General features: G+C 43.2%; 1 protein-coding gene across 1 annotated transcript in view; it reads left to right on the top strand.

The window, feature by feature from the left end:
• LOC142075098 (proprotein convertase subtilisin/kexin type 5-like) overlaps positions 1-22,556 on the top strand; it is a 307,009-nt gene that overhangs the window by 266,321 nt on the left and 18,132 nt on the right. The window contains exons 13-14 of the mRNA XM_075136116.1: positions 5,871-6,007; positions 22,088-22,231. Coding sequence (XP_074992217.1) covers positions 5,871-6,007; positions 22,088-22,231 — 281 coding nt within the window. The remainder of the gene's footprint in view (positions 1-5,870; positions 6,008-22,087; positions 22,232-22,556) is intronic.

Below are 22,556 nucleotides of genomic sequence, written 5' to 3'. Positions count from 1 at the left end.
CAAAAACAAATTATTCATGAAAGAGCAAATATTCATACGGTCACACCAGAAATTCCTTCCCTCTGAAATTCCAAGCTTCAGAGATATACTGACTTGTCAGTCACATTTGGCTGACACCAACTCACAGCTCTGGGGTACTAATATTAAACAATAAATGCATTTTGCAAAATCTAGGTCTGAAATACACTAGAGCCTTCACAAAGCCCTTTCTTAGGGTAAAGTGATGTATATGGACACAACACTTTTCAAAATGATATTTCAAGACTTGTTTTATTTGGATTTTCTGTTTCTTACAGTTTAGTTGTCTTACAATTAGTATACTGACTGTTGTTGGGTGTGTATGCTTTAGCATCATGTTATGAAAACTGGGGTAGGAGTATTGTTATTCACTAACATGAAAATTTCTTTAGTTTTGAGGCATTTGATTTTTAAAGTATTAATCACGAGGGCATCAGAATAAAGTCATTCAAGTGCAAGTAGCATGCAGGGATGCCTTGGCAGCAAATGGTCTGGGTTTTTTTCTATAGGCAAGGGTTCCAGAGGCTGCTGTACATTGCTACTACCTGACTGAGATGCTTTTCTCAGATGTACAAGAGCTTTTAATGCACATGTACATGATTAATAGCAGCAATACCAGCTGTTTTTACTGAAACTAGGGAAAACCTCATTGCTTTACCATTACTCATCTGGGTTTAATTCGAAACAGTTTGCTGGTAAAATGTCTTAAAGTGCAAAAGGTATATTTTACACATGTGCACTTTTCTACCAATTCTGGAAAGAAGAGTCACTGTGTAGTTTCTGGTGCATTGACAGTAGGTTCTCCAGGCAATACCTGGCCTTTTTCTGCATATTTTGTTCTTAATGCTGACATCCCCTAAAATGACTTCAGTAAGAAAACTTGTTAATTTTAGGTGATGTGGATTCCTTTGCAGCCATTTGATGGATTACACTGTCACTGCCTTGAGCCTCATGTATTCTTTAAAAACTGCATTACAGGGAACATATGCTTTGTTGTTTGGAAAGTACTAAACATGATTACATTGTATATACTGCAACAGAAGAAAATATAGGCTTGGAAAGCGCTGGCTGGTGTGAGGATGAGGATTAATTGTTCAAATGATTACAGTTAAGTCCAAAGGGGAACAGTATCCCCTTTTTAAAAACAATTGGCCACTGAATTTGGCAGCATATTTTTCTGAGTATTTTTAAGACACACCACAATCTGTTCTAAAAGACACTCAATACAGGGGGCCATGGAGGAGCACCAGTACCCTTCTACCACCCATTCTTTGAACTGCAATTGCAATGTCAATATCTCTAAGAAGGATTTGAGTATTTCTTTTGTTATATCCTGTCAGTATTAGCAATAGATATGGTGAGGAGCTCTGGGGATACTGGAGACACAACATTAAAAAAAACCCCAAACAGTAAACAATTTTTTTTATCTCAAAGAGGAAAAAGTTACTGCTGATTTTCTCAGCTCAGCAGGAAAGACTAACTGGGTTTATATACAAGAGTGTAAATAAATGCAAGGGACACTATCCTCCATCTAACTCATCATGGAAGATGTTCAAAGATAAATGTGGAAAAAGAATGAAGTGCAATATATCTGAGATCTAGAATAACTCATGCCTTTCTTTGAGGACTGAAACTAGTAAAGAATTAATCAGGGAGATCTGCAGGGTAGGCAGGTATTGGATTTTAAAATTCAGAACTTTAAGTTCAATTTTAGTGGAAAATTAGCATCCATAATTAAAAGTTTGAAATAATTTTCAATAGTAGAAGTGTGAATAAAGACAAATGGATGAAGACAAATTTAGGATCCAGCTAAATGTCTCAGATTATGGGTTTTGTACTGAACCAAAAAGAAAGAGAGGAGCTGTGTAAGACAGAGGAAGAACACCTAGGATTTTGCTTCCTGTAGGTAGGTTTGCCCCAGCTACTATGGCGAGGATGAATGGGTCTTTTCCTAGCCTTAGAAAAACTAGGCCCAGCTCAATCTTAGTATAACAACACTTATTACATTGAGTTTCAGCTGGAATAAATTGAATTGTGTGATGAACACTCAGTCTCCCCTACTGCCCTTACCCTAATTAGAGATCCCTTTTCAGACCTACATGACTGATGGATAGGAAAAGTCTGTATATATGGCACTGTGTTTATTCATGCTCTTGCATTAGAATTTCTACCTGTTTAGAGTGAGGTTTCTGAAGATTTACTGCAAATTCAATAGGAAAACACACACAGCTTTTAAGACGACAACTATTAGCATCAGCCACACAGCTGGCTGACCAGTGCAGTATGTGGAACTCAGCAGCCTGACATGTCTTTAGGTGATGACAGAGCATTTCATGCTTATATGTATATAAGCATGTATATAAGATGTATATAAGCATGGTCATAAAAATTATCAGATTATTCTAAGCATCTTGTTAAACTATTTTAATCTATAAGAACCTGTAATAGTCAACTAACAATTCATCAGACCATATACTAATAATTTACTAGTCCATGACAAGCTAAGTGTATCCTTGATATGAAGTTTGACATGATATCAATCTGACAAATACCGAAATCAATTAACCATCTGGACTGGCTCCATAATCCTTAAAAAGATCCTATTCTGTATGTATTTCTTTCTGAATAAGGAAAAGTATACCTGAACTTTTTGGTAACTATTTCAATTGTTTCATCCTTTCACTCAACATCACTGAAAGGGAAATCCAGGTTCTTTGATTTGAGAGTGCATAAGCAGAGCAACATAAAAATACTTAGACTGTTAAGTATGTACAACATACACATACAGATAGATAGCCTCAGAGTCAGTATCTTTCTACTTTTTTTTTCTTAATGGTTCTTTTGATCAGTCCTGTTCTCAGCACTGGTAAGGCCACATCTGGAGTCCTGTGTCCAGTTTGGGGCTCCTCAGTACAAGAGAGACATGCACATACTGGAGAGAGTCCAGTGAAGGGCCACTAAGATGGTTAAGGGACTGGAGCATCTCTCCTATGAGGCAAAGCTGAGAGCTGAGAGACACTGTTCAGCCTGGAGAAGAGAAGGCTCGGGGGGTGGGGGGATCTCATCAATGTATATAAATATCTGAAGGGAGGGTGTAAAGAAGACGGAGCCAGGCTCTTTTCAGTGGTGCCCAGCGACAGGACAAGAGGCAATTGGCACAAAGTGAAACACAGGAAGTTCCGTGTGAACATCAGGAAACACTTTTTCACTGTGAGGGTGACTGAGCACTGGAACAGGTTGCCCAGAGAGGTTGTGGAGTCTCCCTCCTTGGCGATATTCAAAAGCCATCTGGACATGGTCCTGGGCAACATGCTCTGGGTGGCCCTGCTTGAGCAGGGGGGTTGAACAAGATGACCTCCAGAGGCCCTTTCCAGCCTCTGTGATTCTGTGATTCTGTGATCTGTCTGTAGCTTTTTGATTCATTTATAGAATAATTTGTAGAAATTCAATTGATACATTTAAAAATTCCAATTTAAACCTTACTTTATAAAATTCAAATCCTTCCCAAAGAAGTTTAGGGAAGTGTTCATTCCAAATACTAGTCTTTTTTCTGGGAAATAATCTTACTAGGTTTTCCCGCACCTCCAGGGATGGAAATATGAAAGCTTACAGTTTCAGTCATAGCATATTTTAGGTAGAGGTGTTTTTATATATCCAAGACCAAGACATAAGGGATTTTTGTTTTTATCCTCCCAAAATGACTTAAAAGAATGATGCAAGGTTAAAATAGAAATCTATCAATCAGCATTTTAAAATACCAAACCATAACATATAAACACCTTTAAACACAAAATAATATGGGAAATATGGGAAATAATATGGGACTAATTGCAGTAAAAATAAGCTGTGACTAGTGTTTCTATGTATGTGAATGGAAGCCCAATGAATATAGAATTTAAAATATAATTGCATGGTACTTATATAATACTATATAATTTAGCTGCCATAATGGCAATTAGGAATATTGCTGCTTTGACTGACAGTGTGTTTAAAAAATAATACATTAGTTTTAAGCGAAACACTGTATGACAATCTGACTAACTCTCTTGGAAATAACCTGCATAATGACTTAAATTGAACATACCCACATGCAAAATTTGGGTAATAATTAGGTAGATAATTTCTACCCTTTCAGTAAATGATGTGTCAAATTATGTGTCCTATCTGTCATGTTTTTGTGAAATTTGTTGTATTCAAACAACTGATTTAACAGTGATATGAAACAGGCCAACTCTGGTGGCATAATTCTATATTTAGAACTGCATCAGAAGTAAATTATCAGTGAAAATCCATCCTAATTTTAAATATATATGAATATTTTATTTTAATGTTATCAACACTAATAAATACGAGTAATATAGGCATTCATAGAGAATGGAAAATGGTTACAGAAATGAGAGAGCAAAAATCAACTATGGGCTGAATCCTGTAAGTGCTCCATGCATATGGGTCCTACAGAGGAGAGTTGTGGATATGTAGACCCATGCAGTACTTGGTCCCATGCCTCTGACCAGTTTTCAGCAAGAATGGCATTTTATCGGCATTCTATGTGAACGTTTTAACCAGAACTTGGCACATATTCACATTGCTACAAAAGTATCCTGCTTTCCCAATGTTTTCCCACTGAACTTTATAACCTTTTGAGAATAAAGATTGAAATGTGCTTAGAAAATAACAGTAAAGAATCAAGTGAGTATAAAATGTATTTTTAAGATCGATTAGAGTATTTTGTAGTCAAACACTAGATTTCTCTCAATTTAATGGAAGAGTATTCTAAATCCATTGGATTTTCTACTGTACAGATTTTTTTAATGAAAAATATTTAAGTATAGCTGGCACCAGTGGAATAAAAAGCAAATTAAAATGGTGATAAATGTAGTAGTTCTCATTCTGCTTTGTGTGTGAGAGAGGGAGATCTTTGTGTGTGTGTGTGTATATATATATCTATCTTTAAAGCTGAGCTGTGCCATTTTGGTAGAGGCAACAGTCTCGATTAGAGTGTATCTATCTCCCATCAATAGCTTTGGGGTACCAGGCAACATGATGTGAGCACTGAACAGAAGTGAAAGTTCTCTTGTGTCTTTCCAAAATCTCATTAATAAATTACAGTTTTAGGCAATGAAAACTCCCACCAGTCCACCTTCCCCTTCCCCCACCTGATCAGCATCAAAATGCAGCCTCTGAACTGGGCCCCCCGTACTAGAAATTACTGTAATCCAGGCCTGAGCTCTAACCTCTTCACCCAAGACCTAAGTAATTATGGTAATGTTGTTAGTCAGATGAAATCATCAGATGCCATTAGTCTCTCAGTTTTACCCAAACTCAATCCTGTCAAGTGTTTGAATAGAGTGATATCTTGGTCATTTGAGGTTTGAGACAAGTGTCTCAGTTGCATCTGATTGCCTTGCAAGGAATCACATATATTGAGTTGCTCATATTGTCTCAGTCACTTAATCCTTTTATTTTCTTAAAATCCCTTTTCGATATTTCAATTAAAAACCAAAAATAAATGTTACAGAACTTTTCCAACTTAAAGTTGTTGGTATTTACATCATGCTTTTAAAGCAAAGGATATGCTGTATTTTATGCACTTTTCCCAAGACACCTGCATTCTCTTAGGCCTTAGTATCAATTATGACAAATGATGACATGTAAAGAATCTTATCCATTAAAAAAACCACAAAAAAAACCCAAAAAACTGGCAAATGTATTTGAAAGACATGCTGAAAAACCATTATGAGTAATGTTATGCAAAGGACTGGCTAATTGGTATATCTTTCAAGAGTCTGGAGACTTGGAGGCTCAGCTCCACTAAAATGGTGCACTTAAAATAATGTCATGATTTATTTTAGGTTATTTGATCATTCCATGGAAGGATTTAAAAACTGGGAGTTTATGACTACTCACTCCTGGAGTGAAAAAGCAGCAGGTGACTGGATCTTGGAAATCTGTGACACTCCATCTCAGCTGAGAAATTTCAAGACTCCAGGTATGACTCTAAACTTTATTTGGGATCAGTGGATTCAGAAGAATGCTTGCAGTTGCTAACACTGCTTTGACTCTATTAGACCTTCGATTTATACCTGTGAGATCTCATTGGTTTTAATGTGATTGGCAGAACTGTGAAGACCTATGCATTATTCTAAATTTCAGTTATCAAAGCAGACTTCATTTTTATGTTGATGATATTTTCCATTTAAGACGTGGTTCTCTTTTATCCTGAACTTACTTCTGGTTTCTGTGGAGAAATTCACCTTCTCAGGGTAAACTCCCCTCTTTCTTGCATTCAAACTTATTGCCTCAAAATATAAAAAGATAGTTTTGCCATTTATACTTAGATCATACCAAACGTGAATTCTTCAAGCAGAGGAAGACACTGGTACCATCTGGCAGGTTACCAAGAGTCAGTGCTTTTGTCCTGGTTTCGGCTGGGATAGGGTTAAATTTCTTCCTAGTGCTGTGTTTTGGATTCAGTATGAGAAGAATGTTGATAACACACTGATGTTTTCAGTTGTTGCTAAGTGCCCTCCTAGTCCAAGGACAGCTCCCGTGCCTACTGACTGAGCTAGGTACACAGGATGGGAGGGAACATAATCAGGACAGCCAGCCCAGCTGGCCAATGGGGTATTCCATACCATGTGACGTCATGCTCAGTATATGAAGGGTAGGCGTGATCCAGGAAGTGCCGATCGCTACTTGGTTATCGGTCAGCGCGGGTGGTGAGCAATTGCATTGTGCATCACTCATTTTGTATATTCTATCATTATTTATTATCATTATTCTCCCTTTTCTGTTCTATTAAACTGTCTTTATCTCAACCCACGAGTTTTTCTCACTCTTACCCTTCCAGTTCTCTCCCCGTCCCACTGTGAGGGGGCGGGGGGAGTGAGTGAGCGGCTGTGTGGAAATTGGCTGCCTGCCAGGTTAAACCATGACAGTCCTTTTTGGCGCCCAACGTGGGGCTCGAAGGGTTGAGATAACGACACATCTGACCCGAACAGGTTAAAACAAATTTGTTATAAGCATTCATTATATCAGTTTAGTGCTCAATGTTCACAATGTTGGTTTATTTGCTCTCAGAGTTGTTGGATCTGTTTTTGGAGCTCTGGTATATAGCACCTTAATGGCTGTCTATGCTGCTGATTATCAGTTTTTATGTGGGGTTGGTCATCTCTGGGAAATGGATTAAGGTCATTGCTTTGCTATACTGTGTGACACTGGTTTCTGTTATGATAAAATTATTGGTCACGAGCCTGTATTCAGCACTGCCGTCATTCCTGTTCTTCAGGAGCTATCTTTTGGAAACTATTAGTAATTACACTTTTTAACTCTTCACCTCGGAGAATGAATTTAGGCGGGAGACAGGATGGGACACTTTCTCCCACTTGTTCATCTTCCGTTCCATACCATCAGAAACCCCTTTTTCTTCTATACTCTTCATGAAGACGTCCACAATATTCCCTGAGAATATTGAATATCCTTGGGATGTTCAAACAAGCATGTTCCTATTCCTATGTCTCCTGAATGTGGTTCAGGTCTTGTTTAGGGTTAAACAACTATTCAGGAACACTGTCCAGAGATCAACCCCGGCAACAGACACGGTGACTACTCAAACACCCACGACAGGCACTGTAGCTTCTCCACCCCCTGCGACAGGCACTATGGCTACCCAAACCCCGGCAACAGTCACTGCAGTTACTCCAACCCCCGTGACAGGCACTGTGGCTACTCAAACCCTGGCAAGAGACACCGCGGGTACTCCAACCCCCGTCACAGGCACTGCAGCCACTCAAACCCTGGCAACAGTCACTACAGTTACTCCAACCCCCGCGACAGGCACTGCAGCTGCCCAAACCCCAGCAACAGGCACTACAGCTGAACCAGAGGACCAACCCTTGTTGGTATCCATTGCCCCTGTATAGAAGAAGAAAACTTGAAAGTGAAAGTCAGGTCATTTAGAAAGGGATGATGGAAAAGCAGAGCCATCACGAGGGGAGGAGGAAGAGGAAGAACTCATAAACGAGACGGAAACCACCCGATCCCTATCCCTGAGTGAGCTGCGAGATATGCGGAAAGATTTCAGCCGTCGTCCAGGCGAGCATATTGTTACCTGGCTGCTCCGATGCTGGGATAATGGGGCCAGTAGCCTGGAATTAGAGGGGAAGGAAGCCAAACAGCTGGGATCCCTTGCTAGGGAAGGGGGCAATGACAAAGCAATTGGAAAAGGGACACAGGCCCTCAGCCTCTGGAGGCGACTGCTGTCAGGCGTGAAGGAAAGGTATCCCTTCAAGGAAGATGTGATATATTGCCCAGGCAAATGGACCACTATGGAGAGAGGTATCCAGTACCTGAGAGAACTAGGCGTGCTGGAGGTGGTTTATGGTGACCTGGACAACGAGCAAGTACCCAAAGATCCAGATGACATCCAGTGCACCCGACCCATGAGGCGGAAGTTAGTACGGAGTGCACCAGCATCGTATGCCAGTTCGTTGGCAGTACTGTGCTGGAAAGAGGAAGAAGCACCAACGGTGGATGACGTGGTTGGCAGACTCCGGGAATACGAAGAAACTGTCTCCTCCTCCCTTGTCTCGGCTGTGGAGAAACTGTCCCGGGAGGTCCAGCAACTCAAAGATGATAGGTCCTATTCTCCATCTGTACGGACCAGTATCTCAGCCATTAGGAGTCAGCGTTCTTCTGCTCAAGAGAGAGGATATAGCAGGTACACACCACGGGGCACCCTGTGGTTTTACCTGCGTGACCACGGAGAGGACATGAGGCAGTGGGATGGAAAACCTACCTTGACCCTAGAGGCACGGGTACGTGAGTTGCAAGGAAAAACAATCACACAAGGGGATTCTCTCAGGAAAAATGCTGCTCCAGTTGTCAGGAAAAACCTGTCTCACGACAGTCCATTTTCCAGTGAACAGTTCCCCAGACAGAGTAGAAGGGCTGATCTTACTTTGGATTGTAAGGGAGAAATTCTTGACTTGTATTTACAAGTGAGTAACGAGTACTATGACCAGGACTAGAGGGGCCCTGCCTCCAGCCAGGTGGAGGAAAGGGACAACCAGGTTTACTGGACTGTGTGGATTCGATGGCCTGGCACATCAGACCCACAGGAGTATAAGGCTCTCGTAGACACCGGTGCACAGTGTACCCTGATGCCATCAAGCTATAAAGGGGCAGAACCCATCTGTATTTCTGGAGTGACAGGGGGATCCCAAGAGTTAACTGTGTTGGAGGCCAAAGTGAGCCTAACCGGGAATGAGTGGCAGAAGCACCCCATTGTGACTGGCCCAGAGGCTCCGTGCATCCTTGGCATAGACTACCTCAGGAGAGGGTATTTCAAGGACCCAAAAGGGTACTGGTGGGCTTTTGGTATAGCTGCCCTGGAGACGAAGGAAATTAAACAGCTGTCCACCTTGCCTGGTCTCTCAGAGGATCCTTCTGTTGTGGGATTGTTGAGGGTTGAAGAACAACAGGTACCACTCACCACCACAACAGTGCACCGGCGGCAATATCGCACCAACCGAGATTCCCTGATCCCCATCCATAAGCTGAGTCGTCGACTGGAGGGCCAAGGAGTGATCAGCAAGACTCGCTCACCCTTTAACAGTCCCATATGGCCAGTGCGAAAGTCCAATAGAGAGTGGAGGCTAACAGTAGACTACCGTGGCCTGAACGAAGTGACGCCACCACTGAGTGCTGCCGTGCCGGACATGCTAGAACTACAATACGAACTGGAGTCAAAGGCAGCCAAGTGGTATGCCACAAATGATATCGCTAATGCGTTCTTCTCAATCCCTTTGGCATCAGAGTGCAGGCCACAATTTGCTTTCACTTGGAGGGGCATCCAGTACACCTGGGGTGGAAACACAGCCCTACCATTTGCCATGGACAGATCCAGACTCCACTGGAACAGGGTGAGGCTCCAGAACACCTGCAATACATTGATGACATCATTGTATGGGGCAACACAGCAGAAGAAGTTTTTGAGAAAGGGAAGAGAATAGTCCAAATCCTTCTGAAGGCTGGTTTTGCCATAAAACAAAGTAAGGTCAAGGGACCTGCACAGGAGATCCAGTTTTTAGGAATAAAATGGCAGGACCGACGTCATCAGATCCCAATGGATGTGATCAACAAAATAACAGCCATGTCCCCACCAACTAGCAAAAAGGAAACACAAGCTTTCTTAGGCGTTGTGGGTTTTTGGAGAATGCATATTCCAAATTACAGTCAGATCGTAAGCCCTCTCTATCATGTGACCAGGAAGAAGAACGATTTCAAATGGGACCCTGAGCAACGACAAGCCTCTGGACAAATTAAACAGGAGATAGTTCAGGCAGTAGCCCTTGGGCCAGTCCGGGCAGGACAAGATGTAAAGAATGTGCTCTACACCGCAGCCAGGGAGAATGGCCCTACCTGGAGCCTCTGGCAGAAAGCACCAGGGGAGACTCGAGGTCGACCCTTAGGGTTCTGGAGTCGGGGATACAGAGGATCCGAGGCCCGCTATACTCCAACTGAGAAAGAGATATTGGCAGCATATGAAGGGGTTCGAGCTGCTTCGGAAGTGGTTGGCACTGAAGCACAGCTCCTCCTGGCACCCCAACTGCCGGTGCTGGGCTGGATGTTCAAAGGGAGGGTCCTCTCTACACATCATGCAACTCATGCTACGTGGAGTAAGTGGGTCACACTGATCACACAACAGGCACGAATAGGAAACCCCAGTCACCCAGGAATCTTGGAAGAGATCACAACCTGTCAGAAGGCAAAGATTTTGGAATATCCACAGAGGAGGAGGAGGTGACGCGTGCTGAAGAGGCCCCACTGTATAATAAACTACCAGAAAATGTGAAGCAATATGCCCTGTTCACTGATGGGTCCTGTCGCCTTGTGGGAAAGCATCGGAGGTGGAAGGCTGCTGAATGCAGTCCTATACGCCAAGTTGCAGAAACTGCTGAAGGAGAAGGTGAATCGAGCCAGTTTGCAGAGGTGAAAGCCATCCAGCTGGCCTTGGATATTGCTGAAAGAGAAAAATGGCCAGTACTTTATCTCTATACTGACTCATGGATGGTGGCAAATGCCCTGTGGGGGTGGTTGCAGCAATGGAAGCAGAACAACTGGCAGCGCAGAGGTAAACCCATCTGGGCTGACGCGTTGTGGCAAGATATTGCTGCCCAGGTAGAGAACCTGGTTGTAAAAGTACGTCAAGTAGATGCTCACGTACCCAAGAGTTGGGCCACTGAAGAACACCAAAACAACCAGCAGGTGGACCAGGCTGCTAAGATTGCAGTGGCTCAGGTGGATCTGGACTGGCAACATAAAGGTGAATTATTTATAGCTAGGTGGGCACATGACACTTCAGGCCATCAAGGAAGAAATGCAACATATAGATGGGCTCGTGATCGAGGGGTGGACTTGACCATGGTTGCACAGGTCCTGCGATCAAGCAAGCCAAGCGAGTAAAGCCTCTTTGGTGTGGGGGACGATGGTTGAAATATAAATATGGGGAGGCCTGACAGATTGATTATATCACACTCCCACAAGCCCGCCACGGCAAGCGCTATGTGCTCACCATGGTGGAAACAAGCACCGGACGGCTAGAAACATATCCTGTGCCCCATGCCACTGCCCGGAACACCATCCTGGGCCTTGAAAAGCAAGTCCTATGGCGACATGGCACCCCAGAAAGAATTGAGTCAGACAACGGGACTCATTACCGAAACACCCTCATAGACACCTGGGCCAAAGAGCATGGCATTGAGTGGGTTTATCACATCCCCTGTCATGCATCAGCCTCTGGGAAAATCGAACGATACAACGGACTGCTAAAGACTACGCTGAGGGCAATGGATGGTGGGACATTCAAGCATTGGGACACACATTTAGCAAAAGCCACCTGTTTAGTCAACACTAGGGGATCTGTTAATTGAGCTGGCCCTGCCCAGTCCAAACCCTTATGTACTGTAGATGGAGATAAAGTCCCTGTCGTGCACATAAGAAATATGCTGGGGAAAACAGTCTGGGTTACTCCTGCCTCTGGCAAGGGAAAACCAATTCGTGGGATTGCTTTTGCTCAAGGACCTGGGTGCACTTGGTGGGTGATGCGAAAGGATGGGGAAGTCCAATGTGTACCTCAAGGGGATTTTATTTTGGGTGAAAATAGCCAATGAACTGAATTGTATGATGTTAATTTTTATATGATATTGTATATCATCATTTTTATGGTTGCTATCAATGGTATTGTAGTAAAAATCACCCAGATTTATGAAGAATGAACCAACTCCGATGAAACCGAGCAAAGTGCAACGATGATAGAAACAGACGAGCGCAGCGATACTGGAAACAGAACTGGCTTCAGGATGCAATAATCCAACACCACACACCATCTCTCCTGCCCTGAAAGACTGTTATGACAGATGGAGCCCAAAGTTGTGGACTAAATGAACTCAATGGACATTTTAGAGGGATGGCCCATAGACTAAGGGAATGATATCTCTGTGTGGGTATATATATATATAAAAAAAGACAAGAAAGTTGGTAGTGATTATTTGGAATGTATTGAAAAATGTGAGACCTAGACATGACGTAAATAGTATAGAATAAGGGGTGGATACTGTCCTGTTTTTGGCTGAGATAGAGTTAAATTTCTTCCTAGTGCTGTGTTTTGGATTTAGTATGAGAAGAATGTTGATAACACACTGATGTTTGCAGTTGTTGCTAACTATCCTGCCAAGGACAGCTTTCATACCACCACGCAGAGGATGGGAGGGAGCACCATTGGGACAGCTGGCCCAGCTGGCCAATGAGGTATTCCATACCATGTGACGTCATGCTCAGTATATGAATGGTAGGCGTGATCCAGGAAGTAGGGATCGCTACTTGGTTATCGGTCAGCGCAGGTGGTGAGCAATTGCATTGTGCATCACTCATTTTGTATATTCTATCATTATCATTATTCTTTTCCCTTTTCTGTTCTATTAAACTGTCTTTATCTCAACCCACGAGTTTTTCTCACTCTTACCCTTCCAGTTCTCTCCCCGTCCCACTGTGGGGGGGCGGGGGCAGTGAGTGAGCTGCTGCATGGAATTTGGCTGCCTGCTAGGTTAAACCACGACAGCTTTAAACAAACAAAATCTTTAGTAGGTGGTGTTTTCAAGGGAAAAGACACAAAACTGCATGAGACTGCATGTGCCACATTTGAAAGAAGATATAAGATTTCCAAATAGAGACATCTGTTTTCCTGGATGTTGAATATAGTTTTACCTGACAGATCTTCAACATACATTAGAGCAGCCCAGCGTTATTCTACTGTATTTATTTTGCCATTGACTCTCATGGCTGATATAGGGCCTAAGAATTTATTTCCATGTTGTTTTTCTTTGCTTTGTATTTTGTTATCCTACCCATAAGGAAAACAGTGTTTACATAAGTAGAAGATCCCTTTATACAGAAGAAAGAAATTGCATTGTGCTCCTGTGCGTATAGGTAAAGTGCCCAGGCATTTGTTTACTTAAGAACTAGAATTTTTAAGGCTACAGACATTCTTCTGTTTTTAATTCCCACTGCACAGTTCAGTTTCATTCACAAATTTCAGAATGAGCACTTCAAAAGAAATGGAGATTGATGCTTTCAAAGAGACTCACAGGAGTAGGTGCTTACTTCTATTTGCTGGTTATGAGGTCCCTGTAGACCTACTGAAACTTTCAGCCTTGAGACCCATTTTGAAATAGATATAGTATACAAAGACAAAAATATATGCATGAATACTGAATATAGTTCTTCTCATGGGGCCTCATGTCAAAATAGGTGGAAACCCTTTAATAAAAAAACTCTCATGGGGATACATCTGGCTGGTGACCAGTCACCCGCGGTGTTCCTCAAGGCTCAATTCCAGGGCCGGTTCCAATCAATATTTTTATCAATGATCTGGATGCAGGAGTTGAATGCACCATTAGCAAGTTTGCTGACGATACTAAACTGGGAGGTGCTGTTGACTCTCTTGAGGGACGAGAGGCCTTGCAGAGGGATCTAGATAGATTGGAACATTGGGCAATCATTAATGGCATGAAATTTAACAAGAAGAAATGCCGGATACTGCACCTGGGATGGAGTAACGCCGGGCATAAGTATAAATTGGGAGAGGAGTGGCTGGAAGGCAGCCCTGCAGAAAGGGATCTGGGGGTGCTGGTTGGCTCAATAGGAGTCAGCAGTGTGCCCTGGCAGCCAAGAGGACAAACCGCATTCTGGAGTGCATCAAACACAGTATAACCAGCTGGACAAATTAGAGCTGAATGCTACTAATGTATTGGAAATTACTTATCACTAAGGCTAAATTAACACTTACTCTTGATATCTTAGCCATGTGATGTTAATTGTACCAGCAAATGCAGAGCAAAGTTTCCAGTACACTAAAAGGGGTATTCATTAAATATATTGGGAAAAGTAACCATAGACTATGAGCATAACTATGCAGTTCTTTTTTGTATGTCCAGATAATTTTCAGTGCTCTTGAATTTCATGAGAGACAGGTATTAAACATCAACTACATAGTTTAAATTTAATCAGATTACTTGAAAAAAAAAAAGAGACAAAAATCAATGATTTTCAACTCCATCTTACACTTGTTATTCTTGAAACAGCCAGGAGCTGCTCTGACTTGAAGGACAAGTTAGGGCAGCCCTTCACCTTTATATGTACTGGTACCCAATGTTTCCTCCAAGAGGGATGAAGGATAGCCAGAGAGCAACACATTTCCCCTTTTCTCTGCCCTGGTATGCTCCCTATACTAAAGCCTGGAAAAGAACTAGCATGGAGCCATTTTTTGGAAACTGTTCAACTGGGCTATTCTCCAGACATCGTTTACAGCCCTTTTATGTTATCAGGACAGTCTAAAAGAGACAGGCTACATTTCCAGCTTTACACTTTAAAGCCTGTTGCTGCAAATTCTTTTTTTAAGAGTTCTCATATGGTCTTGTTGATTTATTGATTTCAATACTTTATATATACTCTTCTCTGTGCTACAGTGGCTATTCTTATGGGACTGATTTCTTTTGCTCCATGAGGACTAAAACCTAAAATTTCAACTCTGGAGGAAAAGGGGCAGTAAGGCCAGGGAATACGGAGAAAGTAGACCTGCCCAGCTGAGGGCGGTGGAGGAAGCTAGTATGCTGAAAAATCCTTCTGGAGAATGTATACTTTACTTTCTTTTAACCTGAATGTGAAACACAGTTGTAGACTGGTTAGGGTTTTGCACACTTTTTGGGATTTCACAAAGTGCAGTCTATTTGTGAATTTGGGCCCTGGTTCATTGTATCGTATTTAGTAATATGTCTCCCAGCTTTCTAGAGTGGTTCTTGCCTCATGATGGAAGCTGTCCAATGGCATTTCTGTTCAGAAAAATTTGAAAGTGCCTGCCTGTTCTTCACTGGGGTCAGGGGAGGGGTGTGAGGTGATTGAGATGATACAGGGTTCTTTCCGGATCTCGATAACAAAGGCCCAACAACAAAAGGTTTAATGAAATGGTTGTTTTAATAAGATAAAAAGATAAATAAGATAAAAAGAGGAATATAGATAGTGAGTAAATCTTACATGCCTTCAGATGCTGGGTACCCTGCATTTGTGCAGCATTGGACGGACCCCAGATGGATTTTCAGACGGCATGATGCACAGATCCTGTCTGTGAAGAGGTTCCTCCTCCCTCCCGTGCCATGGTACATTTTATTTTGTGTGACAAACAGAATCATATATCTTCTCCTGACAAGTTGGCATGTTATCTCTGTCATAACATCCACCAGCGTGCAGCACAGGCCAGCACGGGACACTCGAGCAGATTCCCTTACAGTGGCTACTCATGCTAATCTATTGGCTTCTCAAGCCTTAAGTACAAGGCCCAATAGAGCAGACATGGCTTGTTCAAGATCACTAACTCCTTGAATAAGTCTTCCACAAGACTCCCAATACGCTGCCATATATTAATAGTGGATAAACTCAGCTGTTTGGGCATGTTAGAGCTAGTCTCCGCACTGAACAGAATGCGAAGTAAGCAAAAGGTGCTTAAACACGATTTATGGTGCCTTTCCAGTTTAACACCATAGCCTGCAGTTTATCACACTGATATCACCACCATGCCTGTTTCTCATTTCTGTGTGTGCGTGTATCTGTTTAGCTATTAAAAGATCTTATAATTTAAGAGCTGCAGTTTCCCTGTAATCAAAATGAGAACAAAGAGTCAACGTGTCATGATATCCCGATACTGGCAAGGTAATGACACATCTGTTACCCATAAAAAAATGTAGGGTTCAGTTCATAAAAATAGTGCAAGTGATTTCTGCATTTAATTCTGCAGAGTTTAAGGAGGGGGATATGTCATTGCGGTGAAATGCTGCGATATACATTATCTCCTAAACATACAATATGGGACCTCTGTTATGTACTAAATACAAGCAGGATAAGGGATTATTTTAGCCAAGCTAAATGATGGAATCAGCCAAAAATGGGGACAGAAAGATTTTGGCTCAAATGTGCAGGCAGCCAAACAATACACAGCCACTCACTCACTCCCCCCCGCCACAGTGGGATGGGGGAGAGAATTGGAAAAAAGAAAAGTAAAATTTGTGGACTGAGATAAAGACAGCTTAATAGAACAGAAATTGAAGGGAATAATAATAATAATAATAATGATGATGATGATGATGATGATGATAGAATATACAAAATGAGTGATGCACAATGCAATTGCTCACCACCCAACGAACGATACCCAAAAAAACCCATCGCTACTTCCTGGATCACACCCCCTATTTACATGCTGAGCATGACGTCATATGGTATGGAATACCCTGTTGGCCATTTGGGCTAGCTGTCCTGGCTATGCTCCCTGCCAGATCCCTCCCAGCTTCTTGTGCACCTGACAGAGCATGGGAAGCTGAAAAGTCCTTGACTAGCAGGGTACTTAGCAACAACTAAAAACATCAGTGTGTTATCAACATTCTTCTCATACTAAATCCAAAACACAGCACCAGGAAGAAATTTAACTCTATACCAGCCAAAACCAGGACAGGATCCACCCCTTATTCTATACCATCTATGTCATGCCTAGGTCTCACATTTTTCTGAAACATTCCAATTAATCACCACCACTTTTCCTGTCATGATATATACACACAGAGATATCATTCCCTTAGTCTATGGGCCATCACTCTAAAATGTCCATTGAGTTCATTTAGTCCATGACTTTGGGCTCCATCTGTCATAACAGTCTTTCAGGGCAGGAGAGATGGTGTGTGGTGTTGGATTGTTGCATCCTGAAGCCAGTTCTGGTTCCATTATCGCTGCACACATCCGGTTCTATCATCGTTGCACTTTGCTCGGTTTCATCAGAGTTCATTCTTCATTAATCTGGGTGATTCTTACTGCAATACCGTTGATATGACATATAGCAACCATAGAAGTGATGACATACAGTATTATAGAGCAATTAACATCATACAATTCAGTTCATTGGCTATTTTCACCCAAAATCAAATCCCCTTGAGGTACACACCGGACTTCCCCATCCTTTCGCATCACCCACCAAGTGCACCCAGGTCCTTGAGCAAAAGCAATCCCACGAATGGGTTTTCCCTTGCCAGAGGCAGGAGTAACCCAGACTGTCTTCCCCAGGATATTTTTAATGTGCACGACAGGGACTTTATCCCCATCTAGAGTACGTAAGGGTTTTGAATGGGCAGGGCCAGCTCGATTTTCCCAGAGGCTGGTGCATGATAGGGGATATCATATACCCATTCAATGCCATCCTCTTTGGCCCAGGTGTCTATGAGGGTGGTTCGGAAATGAGTCCTGTTGTCTGACTCAATTCTTTCTGGGGTGCCATGTCGCCATAGGACTTGCTTTTCAAGGCCCAGGATGGTGTTCCAGGCGGTGGCATGGGGCACGGGACATGTTTCTAGCCATCCGGTGGTTGCTTCCACCATGGTGAGCACATAGCGCTTGCCGTGGCGGGTTTGTGGGAGTGTGATATAATCAATCTGCCAGGCCTCCCCATATTTATATTTCAACCATCGTCCTCCATACCAAAGAGGCTTTACTCGCTTGGCTTGCTTGATTGCAGCGCATGTTTCACATCCATGGATAACCTGTGCAATAGTGTCCATGGTCAAGACCACCCCTCGATCACGAGCGCATCTACATGTTGCATGTGTCATGGGCCCACCGAGCTATAAATAATTCACCCTTATGTTGCCAGTCCAGATCCACCTGAGCCACTTGAATCTTAGCAGCCTGGTCCACCTGCTGGTTGTTTTGATGTTCTTCAGTGGCTCGACAACTGGGTACGTGAGCATCTACGTGACGTACTTTTACAACCAGGTTCTCTACCCGGGCAGCAATATCTTGCCACAATGCGGCAGCCCAGATGGGTTTACCTCTGCGCTGCCAGTTGTTCTGCTTCCACTGCTGCAACCACCCCCACAGGGCATTTGCCACCATCCATGAGTCAGTATAGAGATAAAGTACTGGCCATTTTTCTCTTTCAGCAATATCCAAGGCCAGCTGGATGGCTTTCACCTCTGCAAACTGGCTCGATTCACCTTCTCCTTCAGCAGCTTCTGCGACTTGTCTTATAGGATGCCATACAGCAGCCTTCCACCTCCGATGCTTTCCCACAAGATGACAGGACCCATCAGTGAACAGGGCATATTGCTTCTCATTTTCTGGTAGTTTGTTATACAGTGGGGCCTCTTCAGCACGCGTCACCTCCTCCTCTGGGGATATTCCAAAACCTTTGCCTTCTGGCCAGTTCGTGATCACTTCCAAGATTCCTGGGCGACTGGGGTTTCCTATTTGGGCTCGTTGTGTGATCAGTGTGACCCACTTACTCCACGTAGCATCGGTTGCATGATGTGTAGAGGGGACCCACCCTTTGAACATCCAGCCCAGCACCGGCAGTCGGGGTGCCAGGAGGAGCTGTGCTTCAGTACCAACCACTTCCGAAGCAGCTCGAACCCCTTCATATGCTGCCAATATCTCTTTCTCAGTTGGAGTATAGCGGGCCTCGGATCCTCTGTATCCCCGACTCCAGAACCCTAAGGGTCGACCTCGAGTCTCCCCTGGTGCTTTCTGCCAGAGGCTCCAGGTAGGGCCATTCTCCCCGGCTGCGGTATAGAGCACATTCCTTACATCCTGTCCTGCCCGGACTGGCCCAAGGGCTACTGCATGAACTATCTCCCGTTCAATTTGTTCAAAGGCTTGTTGTTGCTCAGGGTCCCATTTGAAATCGTTCTTCTTCCAAGTTACTTGATAGATGGGGCTTACAATCAGACTGTAATCTGGAATATGCATTCTCCAAAAGCCCACAATGCCTAAGAAAGCTTGTGTTTCCTTTTTGCTAGTTGGTGGGGACATGGCTGTTATTTTATTGATCACGTCCGTTGGGATCTGACGACGTCCATCTTGCCATTTTATTCCTCAAAACTGGATCTCCTGTGCAGATCCCTTGACCTTACTTTGTTTTATGGCAAAACCGGCCTTCAGAAGGATTTGGACTATTCTCTCCCCTTTCTCAAAAACTTCCTCTGCTGTGTTGCCCCATACAATGATGTCATCAATGTATTGCAGGTGTTCCGGAGCCTCACCCTGTTCCAGTGCGGTGTGGATCAGTCCATGGCAAATGGTAGGGCTGTGTTTCCACCCCTGGGGCAGTCGGTTCCAGGTGTACTGGACCCCCCTCCAAGTGAAAGCAAACTGTGGCCTGCACTCTGCTGCCAAAGGGATTGAGAAGAAGGCATTAGCGATATCACTTGTGGCATACCACTTGGCTGCCTTTGACTCCAGTTCGTATTGAAGTTCTAGCATGTCCGGCACGGCAGCACTCAGTGGCGGCGTGACTTCGTTCAGGCCACGATAGTCTACTGTTAGTCTCCACTCTCCATTGTACTTCCGCACTGGCCATTTGGTACTGTTAAAGGGTGAGTGAGTCTTGCTGATCACTCCTTGGCTCTCCAGTTGACCAATCAGCTTATGGATGGGAATCAGGGAGTCTCGGTTGGTGCGATATTGCTGCCAATGCACCATTGTGGTAGCGATCAGCACCTGTTGTTCCTCCACCCTCAGCAACCCCACAACAGAAGGGTCCTCCGAGAGACCACCTGGACGACGACTGAAATCTTTTCGCATATCTCGCAGCTCATTCAGGGATAGGGATCAGGTGGTTACCATCTCATTTATGGCTTCTGCCTCTTCCTCCTCCTGTTCTTGTGATGGCCCTGGTTCATCTTCATCCCTTACTAAACGAGCTGATTTTCTTGTCTATTTCTTCTTTTGTATAGGGGCGACTGATACCGGCAAAGGTTGGCTCTCTTGTTCAGCTGCAGTGACTATTGCTGGGGTTTGAGTAGCTGAAGTGCCTGTCGCCGGGGTTGGAATAGCTGAAGTGCCTGTCACCGGGGTTAGAGTAACTGCACTGCCTGTCGCCAGGGTTTTGGTAGCTGCAGTGCCTGTCACCGGGGTTTGAGTAGCTGCAGTGCCTGTCGTGGGGGTCGGAGTAGCAACAGTGCCTGTCGCAGGGATTGGAGTAGCTACAGTGCCTGTCACAGAGGTTTGAGTAGCCGCAGTGCCTGTTGCGGGGGTTGATCTCTGGATGATTTTCCTAAATAGTTTTTTAACCCTAAACAAGACCTGAACTACATTCAGGAGACATAGGAATAGGAACATGCTTGTTTGAACATCCCAAGGATATTCAGGGAATATTGTGGAGTGCTTCATGAAGAGGATAGAAGAAAAAGGATTTTCTGGAGATATAAAAGGGAAGATGAACAAGTGGGGGAAATTGTCCCCTGCTGTCTCCCCCATAAATTGGTTCTCTGAGGAGAAAAGGTAAAGAGTTTAATTGTTAATAGTTTCCGAGACCTGGCTCCCGAGGTACAGAGATGACGGCGATGCTGAGTACAGATACCAGATTAGGCTCACGACCAATAATTTTATCATATCATAAAACAGTGTTACACAGTGCAGCAAAATGATAACCCTGACCCAGTTCCGAGCAGTGATAAACAGCACAACAGGGAATACGTACTGCAAGTAAGGTATTACATAACCCAACATTGAGAGCCCGCCCCACAATTTTGAGAGCCAATAAATCAACATTGTGACCAGCGACTATTAAACCAATATAATGAATGCTTATAACCAATTTTGCCTTAACACGCTTTGGTCAGATCTATCGTTATCTCAACCCTTCATGCCCCACGTTGGGCACTAAAAATGACTGTCGTGGTTTAATCCAGCAGGCAGCTAAACACCACAAAGCCACTCGCTCGCTCCCCCCTACCACAGTGGGATGGGGGAGAGAATCAGAAAAAAGAAAAGTAAAATTTGTGGATTGAGATAAAGACAGTTTAATAGAACAGAAAAGGAAGAGGATAATAATAATAATAGTAATAATGATGATAGAATATAGAAAGTGAGTGATTCACAGTGCAATTGCTCACCACCCGATGACCGATACCCAAAAAAACCCGATTGCTACTTCCTGGACCATGCCTCCTATTTATATACTGAGCATGATGTCATATGGTATGGAATACCCCGTTGGCCAGCTGGGCCAGCTGTCCTGGCTATGCTCCTTCCCAGCTCCCTCCCAGCTTCTTGTGCTGGTAGAACATGGGAAGCTGAAAAGTCATTGACTATCAGGGTACTTAGCAACAACTGAAAACATCAGTGTGTTATCAACATTCTTCTCATACTAAATCCAAAACACAGCTCTAGGAAGAAATTTAACTCTATCCCAGCCAAAACCAGGACAATTATAAAATGTGTGGATATATGCTTATTTATTGAAATATTTTCATTGTGCAAATTAAACCTGAAAATACTCTTGAGTATTAAACAAAATGTAACCCCTTCCTTAAGTCAGAATTCTGAATATATAGCTAGTTAGCTAAAAGATCTCAAATAATAATAACTGGATAATTAATGTTATGAGGAAAAGTGAAATCTGGAGCAAAAACTCACCTTGCTGAACACCATATGAATGGTTTGTAAAACTAGATTTTAAATATTTAACTTTTAGGCAAATTGAAAGAATGGTCCTTAGTACTGTATGGAACATCCATCCAGCCTTACTCACCAAGAAATGATTTTCCAAAAGTGGAAAGAGTGCGCTCTAGTCTGCTCCAAGTCCCTATAGAAGATTATGGAGCAGATGACTATTCAGGTACGTTCTTTGAAGTATCATTCATTTACTCTGATTGTGCATTTGTTGAATGCATAGTGGGTTGAAGGAGTAACTTGAGACTCTGCATATATAAATTTTTTTTGTCATAGGACTTTGTATTGTCAATATATGATCAGATATTGTCAAGACTCCTGGCTTGCTTACTTGATATGTTCCCTCTTCTATATTTTGTGCCTCTTTGTCTTTTTGCATTAATTCAAGACTAGGATTCTGATCCCACAGCAGGGTCTATGGTCTGTCTTATCTGGGAAACAATTACATGGTGCTGAAATAGTAAAATAAACTAATAAATTTATTTTGAATT

This window comes from Calonectris borealis, chromosome W, assembly GCF_964195595.1.
Source record: "Calonectris borealis chromosome W, bCalBor7.hap1.2, whole genome shotgun sequence".
In the NCBI taxonomy this organism is placed as follows: Eukaryota; Metazoa; Chordata; class Aves; order Procellariiformes; family Procellariidae; genus Calonectris; species Calonectris borealis.
The sequence above is the reverse complement of the archived record's forward strand: the minus strand, read 5'-3'. Positions and strand labels throughout refer to the sequence as shown.